This window comes from Sturnus vulgaris, chromosome 5, assembly GCF_052056855.1.
Source record: "Sturnus vulgaris isolate bStuVul1 chromosome 5, bStuVul1.hap1, whole genome shotgun sequence".
In the NCBI taxonomy this organism is placed as follows: Eukaryota; Metazoa; Chordata; class Aves; order Passeriformes; family Sturnidae; genus Sturnus; species Sturnus vulgaris.
The window spans coordinates 15,368,757-15,381,249 of NC_142247.1; the positions used below are offsets into that span (position 1 = coordinate 15,368,757).

A 12,493-nucleotide genomic window follows, 5' to 3' on the forward strand; every position below is an offset into this window, starting at 1 on the left:
AATAGATTTTTAACAATCCTTCCATATATATATATATATATATATTTAAAATATATACCAACTATGTAGCAAATCAAATCATATATGGTATATAATAAGTTTTCTTCTCATTTAGGTGACAAACAGCATGTTTGGTGCTTCAAGGAAGAAGTTTGTAGAGGGGGTTGATGGTGACTACCATGATGAGAACATGTACTACAGCCAATCATCGATGTTCCCACATCGGTCAGAAAAAGATGTAAGTTGAATAAACTTATTTTTTCTCCTTTTAGTACTGAGGTGGTTTCAAGTATGTGAAATGTATGTGAGGAAGGGCTTCATTTAACTTCAAGCTGTATGTGGCTCTTTCCAGTGGCAAGTGCTTCAATTTCAGTAAATTTATTCATGTAAACTTCACCCATATGCTTGCCAGTGTTGTTTGTTTCTTTTTTTCATCTTGAAGCATTGTATTTGTAATTTAAATTGAGTTATTGATTATATCTTATGCTTCCATGCAGTGTCTACAGGATTTTTGTTGTGGTTTTGCATTTTACGTCTTCAGCCGTTTTCAGTTTCTGAAAATGCTTCGTGCAATTTATTTGCCAAAGTATTCTAAGTTAGGTATTTAAGCTAAGTTAGGCAATCCTGCCTTAAATTTCGAGGACTTTTGATATGGGTAAAGAACTAGCAGTAAATAATTTTGGACATACTACTTTTATTTCAGCCTCAGTGTAGCTAAGAGCTACCTGTTTTTTACTAGAGAAAACAGTTGTAGATAAACAGGACTAATATGGTAATTGAAATTGAAAAGTTGCATGTTACTCACATGCACAAGTTCTTCCAAGGTCATACGGATACTGACTGGATAGGTTATTTTAGGCCCCCAATTTTGATGGCTTAGATGAGATTATATCTTGCTTATGCCATTTTATGCTTCTTTTTTACTAAATAAGTGGCTTTGACTTGAATCATTGCATGCTTGCTGAGCTAAATAGAGAAGAGGAAGAGAGTATATATGCATGAGTGCTCTGTAGATTTTTCTGCATTTGGTCAGTGCATTATAACCAGGTGAATAATCCTTTGCAAAGAAATTAGGTGTTTTACAGTACTTTCAAAACACAGAACAGATTAAGAAAATAGTTTAACTTTTCCCTGGTAACAAATGGTATCCTCGTAATATAAATTGGCAAGATGATGCACTGGGTGCCCACAAAACGATTGCAGAGCTTACTTGTGACTAATTTCACCAACCTGATTGAGCTGTCTATGCACTCAGCAAAATGATTTTCAGGACATGGATACATGTATTTTTATTTGGATGGAGTGACAGTGGTAGAAATTGGTAACTCAAGGCCGTCATACTTTTGAAACTACAGTTGTTAAATGAACAAAACAAAAATGCAGATGAGAAAAGATTGGACTGATGCAGTCTGAACTTCTTTGATTTCTCATGAATGAGAATGTAAGAAGGGCTCCACAGGGTTTGACCAGTCTAGCCCAATCCACTGAAAAATGTGTACATGAGCATGTAAGATCAGGGCATCTTCTGTTGGCTCTGAACTGTAGTCATAAATCTCATAGTAGGCACACATGCATTTTAATGAAGGTCTACCCAATCAGAAAAGGAGATTTTTTTCAATTAACATTTCTTTCAAATCTTGGCCCAGTCCTTTGCTGTTCATTTTCTTTTCCAGTCACTCAACAGATAGTAGAATGCTTGCAGTAAGTTAGTATTAATACTTCTAATTTGTAATTTTAATTGTGGCAGGTGAGATCTTGCTTGAAGATTGGATTTGTCTCATTGTAATTGTTTATCTAGCTCCCTAGCACCAGGAAGTCCTCAGATTTGCATATTGAGTACAGGAAAATGGGTTGTTGCTTCTGGGAGCCTGCTTTCCAGAGGTTTCTTCCATCCTGAGCTGAAGTCATGTCTATGATGGATGAAATTCAGAGGTTCCTCTGTCATGAGACAGTTGCACAAAGGCAGATCTCGGTGGTGCTGATACAACAAAGGGAGGTCAAAGGGCTTTTACTGTGATTCTATTAAAGGGATTTATAAAACCTTTACTTTTACTGGGTTTTGAAGTACTTGGCCTTATAAGGAGATGGTACTTTCACAAGAGAGAAAACCCTGAACGTTTAGCTTGCCTTTGTGGTTGAGATCCAGAATCTTGCTAAGTTTTGGAAAGGAAATGTGCAAGAGTTTAGTCAGTTTTTTGGAGACAGCTTTGTCTTTAAGGCTGCTGAATCTTATTGATCCAGATGAATTGCTGACTTTTTAATGCTATTATTTCAGGATTCTGAGGAAATCTATGGTGTCTTCTTTCCTAAGGTATCTTTCTTGCCTTAGTCATAATTTTACTTCAGATGCTTCATATAGAGTTGTATGTATTTAAGAATTCCCATGAAACCCCCTTGTGTCAGGAGCAGTTCACACTAATGCTGGTTGGCCGAATAGAGATAGTGTACATTAAACTAACTTCTAATTGTCTGAATAGTTTTGATCCATTTGTGGAGTGAGAAAAAACCCTAAAGTTTTATTTTGAGAAATAAATAGATTAATGTCTTAATTATAAATGGCAAACAAATATTTTCACATGCATTACTTTGCGTGTAAACGTTCTTGTAGATTTGATTGAATAGTGAGTTGGTTTGTTCTACTTGCTTTGTGAAACACGTGGCTTAGGCTTTGCTCTTTGAAGTGTGAGTTACAAAGCAACAGAGTTACTTTCCACCTTCCAAAAGAGTGATTAAACATTCCTTGCATGTATTACTGAGTACGCAATAAGGGTATTTTTTAAAAAAACACAACCAACAAAAGAAAAGAAAAAGTAAAAAAACTGAAACCCATACCCCTAATGGAAACAAACAAACTTTAAATGTGTGAAATTTGCAATGCCCTTGATAGTGGCAAAAGTGGTAAAAAATAGTTGGAAGGAATTGCAGAGAATGAGATGAGTAACAATTGAAGGAGCTCCGTGTTTTAATGCAGTTCACTTTCAGAGCTTATCATCATCTGCCTATAGTGTGCATTTTCATAAGAAAGTTACACAGTATGCTGAAAGAATAAAAAGTTTCAAATACAAAATGCGCCCTTTACTGTGTTGCCTATAAGTTTGCACCTGAGTGGATTTATCAAATAAAACAATACATCATAACCTAATTTTGCTTAGAGACAAAAGTGTGTTTTTATACTATTTCACACAGTATGCAAGTATGTATCTGAAAAATATATATCTGAATATAAGATAGTTCACATCTCTTTACAATTTGAAATTTATGTCACAAGGAAATTAATTCTACTGTTGATGACTGTAGTATAATTTTCATTATGATTATGTTTGTATTTAGGATTTTTATGGAATAATTGAATGACTATGGTAGGTGTTCCATACTTTTCTGTGCTTCATCTTCACTTCATCTAGAAGCTTTATTTTACTGCATCTCCACTTCACAACATATAATAATTTTTACATGTCAGCTCTAGCTTTTGAAGTGGTGCCTTTAACTAGATTAATTCCATGCATAAAATCATGTGCATTTAATAGAATGTGAAGATTATGGTTTTACCCAGTAACTCGGTTCATTGAACATGCATGGTGGGTATTTTGTTTAGTTTTTGGTTTTTTGTATGCAACTGGTTATTTAGTTGGCATAAAGTATTTTCTTTGTTGTCCTAGTTCTTAATTGCTTTGGCTTTTTTTACAGCATCTTTCAATGAGCTTTCAGTAGTCATGTGGCTCGTTGATAAACTGTGCTATCAAACAGTGTCTCTACACAGGGAAAATTTGTTTTTACTTGGTTAGCCATGTTACCCTCACAGTAATAATGTCATTGTCATTCAAAAGCAGCATCTTTTCTCTAAGATCTTGAAATATTGCTGCCATCAGCAGTGTGGTCCTACCTCCTTTGCTCTCCAAGCGCTGCTGGAGGCAGAAGATCACAACCAACCTGAAACTATGAAATATGAAAGACTGAATACAATTTCATTTATTTTACAGTATTGTATTTGGGTTTCTATTTCACAAATTATTTACATCAGTGGTTTTCACTGGCAGGTAATACCCTGTATTTATATATGTATACAAGGTTTTCATTGATTTATGATGCTGAGGTTTGGAAATACTTTCTTGTAGCATGAGAATTTTGTGAGTGCTGTATTAAAAAGTGGTTTAAAGAGGAAGACTAAACATGGCTAAAAAACTGTCGGAGTCTAGAAAAATTAATATTTTTCTCTGTTATTTGTTGATTTGTTTTACTTATTTTTTTACGTCAGTGTAACACTTCCTTCTTTTGAAGCTGTGGGTGGGTCAGATGTTGTTATTAAATAGTGCAGCACAGATGGCAGATACTAGAAATAAAGTAGCATAAATACAAAATGATGCTGATGTTTGCATCTGTGAGAAAGAAACCATCATTTATCAGGCCAGATATTACTCACAAACTTGCTTATTCTAAAATATTTTGTTCTAGGACTTGACTTTGTAGTGCTAAATAAATGTATTTTAGCTAAAGCTTGCCTCGTGTTTAAGAAAGTAGCTTTGGGCTATAACTACATAATGTAGCATCCTTCACAGAATTGCTTTCCTGAGTTTTCTTGGTGCCACCCTGCAGACCGTGGCAGTGATGGTGGCAGGCAGCTGTCCCCACGCTGAATTGGGGCATTTCGTGGAGGAGGCAGGATGCTGCAGTGCACGGGGAGGCAGGAACCTGCTCGGCCAGCTCTGCTGCTCAACCTCCCTCCCATCACCTCCCTCTGCTTTCAGGAAGGCTGAGCCTATGTTCTCCACTCTCCTGAGAGGGTCGTAAAATGCAGTGTTTCTTCACAGTTCTTGGCAAATTTAAGTATTTCCTGATGCTGGTTTTTTTTTTTTAGATTTGTTGACACTCTCAAATGAACTTATTGCAGTAAACTGATCAAGAGTAAAGAAAGCAGTTACAGTAAAATCTCTCAGCACTAGGGTTAGGAAGTTGTCTGATAGCCCCTTGCAGCTTACTGATTCTTGGTGTGGACCAGTCCAGGAAAATTGGGCCATCTTCTTGGATCATCAGTTGGTTTGAGTTTAGATGTGTAATCTTCCATGAACAAAAGTGCGCTGTCACTGTTTGAGACACATGAATAAAATGTCCATGTCTTAAGCTGAGTGTCATGGACTCAGTCTTTCAGCCTGCCAGTACTGAGTGTTGGTCTTTCCTGTATCCTGGCAAGATAAAATGCAGCCTTCATGTTCCACAGGGTCTTTTTTGCTCAGTAGTCCCCCTGTCCCATGGGAGAGGCAAGTCTTAGGCCTGTTCTGTCTCCTAATAACAGCATAGGAAAGCTAATTGAAAAAATCTGTGTAGTTCAATGATAGAAATTTTGAATAGAAGCAGAAATCCCATGCTTGGTTTTGTGGCTGTTAACCACTAGCAAATTGACTTAGGTTTTTACAACTATAAGTCTGAATGTTCTTTCCCCTAAGATTCTAACATAACTGGGTGAAGCTTAATAGGTCTTAACAACTGGAAGAGGATTTAGTCACCTTAAGGCTGCTTTGGTTTTTATTAAGGTTACGGCTTGGCTGTTTTAGACAAAAAGAAATTCAGATGACTTCCAGTCACAGTTGCAAGTATGCTCTTGGAGAGTTGTTATATTTTCTGTGTCATGTAGCAAGTAGCCCAGTCAGATGAAATAATGATTGCAAAATGGCATAAGAAATGCTTTTAATACTACTAATACCATTCATCCTGAATCTTCATTATTTTTGCTAGGGGGGTTTGAGTAGGCTATAATGGTGACTCAGGAGGCTTTGAATGCAAGTCAAGGTTCTGGTAATATAGGTTAAAGTTTTGCTGAATTTAATTTTTGTTGTATGGAAATAATTAAAAAACAAGACAATTTTAAACTGTTTCTTACATAGATATGACAGAAAAAGGTGTTTAATAAAGTAGAGATGGACTAAGTGAGATACCCATACAGCATATTCCTGGTCCATAAGGTTTGAGAAATGCTGCATTTAATCTGCCTGGAACAGATCCACAAGATTTTTTATTGATTTTTTTCTTGAGGCTTGTTATCTTTGATGTTCTGAGTGTGTTATGACATTAAATTATCAGACTTACTGAATTTAACACTTGGCCTTTTTTATGGTTTTCTATAAAGGTTTCTCTACAAGTAATTTTGCAATTAACTTTTCGTGTAAAAGTAAGTGACATAATAGATATGACCTACTTTGCAATGTTTCAAAAGAAAATCTTTCTACTAAGCAGTGTTCAGTGTATATTATTTGCTACCGCTTTTAAGTGAATTTTAAAAATCAAGTAGTACTCATTGTACAACAGGTGGGATTCTTTTTTGAGTCGTTAAAGTAATCAGTTGCCTCTTCGAGGTTTTCTAATTATGGTTTTTTTTTACTCCAAATGAACATTATAAATAAAAGAATTTATGCTGAGGTCTGTACTGTCTCCTGCTTATTACATCACATGCCATCACAGCAGTTTTTTAGTTCCCTGAGCAGCTGTGCTTATGGGATATTCTTTTTTGGCATAACTGTTTTGCTTACCTGTCCCAAAGCTGGTAGTACTTTTTGGCTGATGTTTCTATCACAGTGTCTGGTGTGTCGACTTTTATTTTTGACTTGTGTGCCTTTGTCATTGTCTCAGAAAGTGAGACAAGGTGTAACTCTCAACCTCTCATTTTTCCCCATCGAATTACAATTTTTCACACCTTGCAACATGCTCTAGTATTTTCCAACTTGTCAAACTTTAATGTTTTTTTTAACCTCACCATTTTACTTTGTCTTTCCTTATCTTAAAAACTACTGTGTCAGCTGGTTTTATCAATGTTTAATTAATATAAATTTGTTAATTTGGGGAGGGGGGGAGGGGGAAGTGTGCATTAGAAATCATATCTCCCAAGCGTGCTTTGGTTAGTGTTTCAGAGCAGTATTAGTGTGAATGAATTCTATTCTTTCTGAATGAAAACAGGTTGGAAGAGATGCTCCAGCACTCACTAATGGGCATCTAGTGCATGGCATCAAGTGTTTTAGTTAGGAATGCATGCAGTAGCTGGTAGGCCCTCAGAAACAACTTTTTTTTTTTACAAATGTACTTCTCTCTAGCTGCATCACTTGTTGATGCAGATATAGCCTGTGAACCTGGTTAATATGAATGCTGAGCTGAGGCCACTGGGTGTTAAAATTAAAGTGAGTTTTTGTTCAGTGAGTTCTTCAGTAAAAAAGAAAATCTTGTCTTGCTCTTTCAAGCCTCTTTGTGTGCTAGTGTGGTTGTTTGTTCCTGTAGTTGCTTACTATTAAATATCTGCATGTTGTTCTTAATACATGTGAGTAAAATGTATGCTGAGTTAGGTTCTGATACATTTTATGATGATCTACAGTAATTGCCTGCTGTAATTTCTTATTTCATGTCTTCTGTATATATTGAAAAAAAATCATAGATACCTAGTGACTTACTGATATGAATGCCACTTAGATACTTAGTGACTTACCCTGCATGTCTTCTTTCTCATTTCTACCATCTGGATTTGGTCCCAGTATAGACAACTAGCAGATTCAGTTTGTAAGGTTTGTTTGAATTTTACATCTGCCTTGATTATATCAATAAAGCAATTTACAGTTTATTGCAGTTATTTTGATTTGGATTCTTTACTCTCAAGTTGAAAACTCTTGAAATTGCCTGATGTCTAAGAATCCAGACATTCCTTTCCTTGAAACTATCCTAAAATTCAGTCCAAGTCCAGATTAGTTCACTAAATAAGCAGCTATTTGCCCATGTGTTACTAAGTAGAAGTAGCATGTTCTGTTTTGGGTGAAGGGATTAGGTCAACTAATAACTCTTCTTAGTTTAGGGGGACAATCAGCTACATCTAGTGTTAGTGAACAGTTAATTGATGAAAAGTATACAGGGATGGATGTTCCAATATTTAACTTCCCTTAAGACTGCAAAGGATTTGTTTTCCAAGTGTTTAGATTATGTCTTGTTTCTCAAATTCATTAATTCTTTACATTTCTTCAGAAGCATGGAGAACAGTTTATTGTTTTCCTCTTAAAATAGTGACTGGAAATCTGGTGTCATGTGCCTAGATTAGTTGCCTTCTTTCTGGAGTATGCAAACCCAAATCTCTGTCTTTCTTCATAGAGGGTGATGGTGTGTTATTTTTGTGGGGTTTGTTTGTTTGTTTTGTGGGTTTTTGGTGGTTTTTGTTTGGTTGGTTTGGTTTTGGTTTTGGTTTTTTTTTTTTTGGTTTGTACTCTTCCCAAGAGTCTCTGTAGTTTGTCGCATTTCTGGTGTGCTGTCTGAAAGTTGATAAAGAAGGGTTTAATGGAAATACTTGGTAATACGTGATTTCTCTAAAGAGGGCATGGTAGAGCAGGAAATACTGCTTCTGACATTTGTAGGTCCTGTTCATATTTGTGTACAAGCATGAAGCCAGCTCTTAGGGCAGTATATTACAATTTTAACATTGGAATCTTACCTGAAGTTCATATCTGTTCATACATACCTGCTGCTACCTATCCACTCATATTGTAAATGATAATAGGAAACTCTCATTTGTTGGGCAGGGAAGGATCTGTTTGTATGAGGCATGTTTTGCAGAGAAAGAAGACCTCTGATTTAAGTAAATGACTATTTCTTCTTTCTGTAACAATGGGTCTTCTAGCTGCAAGGGTAGAAAACCTGAAAGCTTTTAGATCTTCTGTGTTCTTTGTTGCAAGTAAAATCTGTGTTTACAGGTAAAGTAATAAATTTTTATTGATGTGTAATATACTGCTACAGGTGTTACTGTGCAGGTATTTCGGGGAGTTTCTAAAATTTTTCATGACTTTGAGCAAGTTTTCAGTTATATTGGTTTTCTTGGCATAACATAATGTTGTAAATTTCCAGAGCAAGATAGCACAATATCTTTGTCTTTAATAACCTCTTATTCTTCTTACATTTTAGATGCTGGCATCACCATCAACATCAGGTCAGCTGTCTCAGTTTGGGGCAAGTTTATACGGGCAACAAAGTAAGAATTCTTTTTGTCAATAATACGTTTATTTTATGCTCAATATATTAAACTTTGACACTCTGGAACATGCAGATGGCTTTGTTTTCTGGTGATTATAAAAATGACAGTGTGTCTCCTTATGTACAGTTATTTTAAGATACATTTTTACTTTGCTTAGAATGCATTTTTGCAGTGTTTAGTGTGCAAAATGTCATTTTGTCACTTTAAAACTGCTAAATATCCAAATACAATCATGCTATAAAAATTTTCTGTGATTTAACAGACTCTCTGAAGGAGAACCTAAAGAAAGAAAGCTGAGCCAAAATGAGCCTAGTTCAGAAAGCTATGTGAGGAATAGAAGGAAATTATACCTTAAATATAACTGATACTTCATGCTCTACAGGAGCACGGTAAATCTTGTGTACATGCTTGGCAACTTGCATTTGGCAAAGAGCTGTGCCATTAAGATTATTGCTTTCTGCACCACTGTTTTTTTCTTTCGGGTACCTTGACAATTTCGTGTGTCTGGCAGTCATATGGACACTGCTGCAATAGAAGAGCTATAGAACGGCAGTCATGGTGTTAATGCTAACTTAGGGACCACCTAACTTAGGGCCAGCTTTGAGAACTGAACCTCCTGCTAACTGAGAGGTGCACTCAGGCAGTGACTCCGAATATCTGGGTTAGATACAGTTCCACAAGTAAAACTGGTTGTGAATATCATCTCTCATGTGTCACTATATGCTTTTAAATGTTTTCTTCTGTCTTGCTAAGTGCATCTGACTCGGGTTCCAAGAAAAAGTGTCTTCAGAGTACTTTAGAGAGTCTGCATTTTTTTATCTAGACAAACTGAAAGCTTTGTTTGCTAAATGCATGGCCTTCCCTACTTCTTTTTGGTTTAAAAAACACAGTGGAGTTTTTTGTGGGGGTTTTTGTTTGTTTTTTGGTGGTGGTGTTTTTGTGGAAGTGTTTTTTTTCCTTTCTCAGTGGTTGTTGATGAGTGACCCTGTAATATAAGCCACCGTTTTATTTTGCTACTGAGATTTATATGAGCAGCTTCTAGTCAGTCTGAGACTCATGTTTGGCTCTTATCTTTTAGGTGCTGATTCTGGCACTGTTGAACCTTTCCGACTTTGCTGTGTACAGATATTGAAATAGTTTATTCATTCTGTTTATCACAGTTATTTGTTGTTTATTTTTGAGGTCATCTTTTTTATCAACTGGGTTTTTCACTCGGTTGCTGTGCCTAGGATGTAATCTCTGTAACATGGAGACATGCATGCCTAAAACCTTCAAAGTAAATGTTATCAGGTGTCAGTTTCTACCAGAACTTGACAAAAAGGGGCAAGAAACTTTTTTTGTTGAAGTCATGGCTATGATTAAAATACTCTTTAGGAAAAACAAAGCTGATAATGCCTGTACACTTTTAATGATTGGTAGCTGTCAGTCCTTAAGCAAGATGTCATGTTACAGCATTAATGTAACTTAAGCTTGACCAGTAGGAAGTAAATCGACCATTTCATTGGCTTGCCTCCAACATAGCCCGTGTAGATCTCATCTTAATTAGAAAAGTGGAAAAAGAAACTGTAAGAGAAAAGGGTTTGGGGTTTTATTTTCTTCTTTCAGTGAATATTTCAACTTCCCCCCTCCTTGCCAGGAATATGATTCTACTTCACTGTAAGAGCCCTCATCTATAAAAACATCTAGTTTAAAGAAAGCCAATAAGAAGAAATAGTCATCAGTGTGAAACTGGCTTTGCTAAAACAAATGCTTGCACAAAATTTAAGTTGAATATCCTAATTGTGTTTTTTGGTGTGCTCTATCTAGTTTGGAAGCGTGTGTATTTTTTCTTTACTGTTTTATTTTTAAAATCCCACGTAATTGTAAATCAACATGAAATATTATTTATAATACAAATTTATGCTCATTGAAATTATTCTGAGGCAGCAAATTGCCAAAATATTTACAGTGAACATTTCAATGTAATCAACTTTTAATGAAATGTTAGGATGCTTATTATAGCAAGTCACACTACCTCTTAATCTGAGTGTATAGAGATAAATCTATCTGAGTGTTACACACTTGAATTTTATTGCAAACTCCCTGGATTTGCAAATTGTAGGGTAGGACACAGACTGTAGTTCTTATTGTGTAAAAGCTGAATGAGTGGGAGATTTCTTAAGACCTTGTCCATGATAATAATTTGAGCATATGCTGTGTCTGTTCTTTGCATTCTTAGTGTTTAACCACTTATACATTGGCATATTCAGTTCTTCTGCTGGGGTGTTCTACCATGGGAGAATGCTGATCCATCAGAATCTTCTTTTGTTTGGTCTGCAAGATTAGGTTTTGAGTTCTGTCAGTCTGCCTCAGCAGCCTTATGTCAAAGCAATGGGAACTGTCACAACCATCATTTTTTATATGCTAAGTTTGTTACTATTGACATGTTGCACTAAATGACATTTTCTTGTCTTTGAACATAATTCTGAAACTTCTTAAACACAGAATAAGTGATGTGAGAATGATAAAAAACTTAATAAAGTTTTTCAGCATTTTGAAACATGGCAGTTACTGGTTATTTTCTACTGTTCTCTTTAAGTAATTTAATTTTTTACCTCACGGAAGTGCTTGCTTTATTCTGTCACGCACCATTGTTTGTGTAGGAAATACTTTTGATCACATTGCTAAGACCATTCTATATGTTTTTAAATGCTAATAGAGGGTTGTTAAAATTCTGCTTGCTTTCTTTTCTGATAAGGTCAAACTTGATCACAGACACTGAAGTACTGTTGCCATAAGCAACTTGAACTGTAAAGAGAGAATTGGCCTCAAATGTTGCTTTTGTTGTCCTAAAAAAAGTGTTATTGTTAATTAAAGAGTCATCACTTTCTTTTTTTATCGGAGATTTGCTTAATTTTTAGCAAGAGAAATCAGTGTTCTAAATACTGGTCAAATACATACTTAATTTATTCAAAAGTAATTAGCATATTTCTTGAATGCAGTTACCGATTTTCCAAAAATGCTGCCTTCTTTTGAGATAATTTGTAGATTTTCATATCCTTATCAAAAAACTCAAAAGTCAACCCTTCATCTGCAGTATATGTCTCAAAGGAAACAAAATTTCGTGACTTCAGAGAAATTCCTTTAAGAGCCTTTTCCAGAGTTAAACAAAAATGGGGCTAAATTTGATGATTGAGTTTCTACTATCCAAACAAGAACTTAGTTTTTACACTGCACTTTCCTTCAGTCTTTACACTTTTTTTTGTACGTTGTCAGCGTAAATTGTTTCCATCTATACCTGATGGAGAAGACTTTGTTCCTGATTGCTCTATATCTCCACCCCTCTGAATTTTTTTTCAATAGGTGCACTAGGCCTTCCAATGAGGGGAATGAGCAACAATACCCCTCAGTTAAATCGCAGCTTATCACAAGGCACTCAGTTACCGAGCCACGTAACGCCAACAACAGGGGTACCAACAATGTCACTTCACACGCCTCCATCTCCGAGCAGGTATTTATCGATAG

At 35.7% G+C, this 12,493-nt stretch overlaps 1 protein-coding gene across 1 annotated transcript in view; it reads left to right on the forward strand.

Moving 5' to 3' along the window:
- CNOT2 (CCR4-NOT transcription complex subunit 2) overlaps positions 1-12,493 on the forward strand; it is an 81,329-nt gene that overhangs the window by 50,066 nt on the left and 18,770 nt on the right. The window contains exons 2-4 of the mRNA XM_014879627.2: positions 116-238; positions 8,920-8,986; positions 12,332-12,479. Coding sequence (XP_014735113.1) covers positions 128-238; positions 8,920-8,986; positions 12,332-12,479 — 326 coding nt within the window. The 5' untranslated portion in view covers positions 116-127. The remainder of the gene's footprint in view (positions 1-115; positions 239-8,919; positions 8,987-12,331; positions 12,480-12,493) is intronic.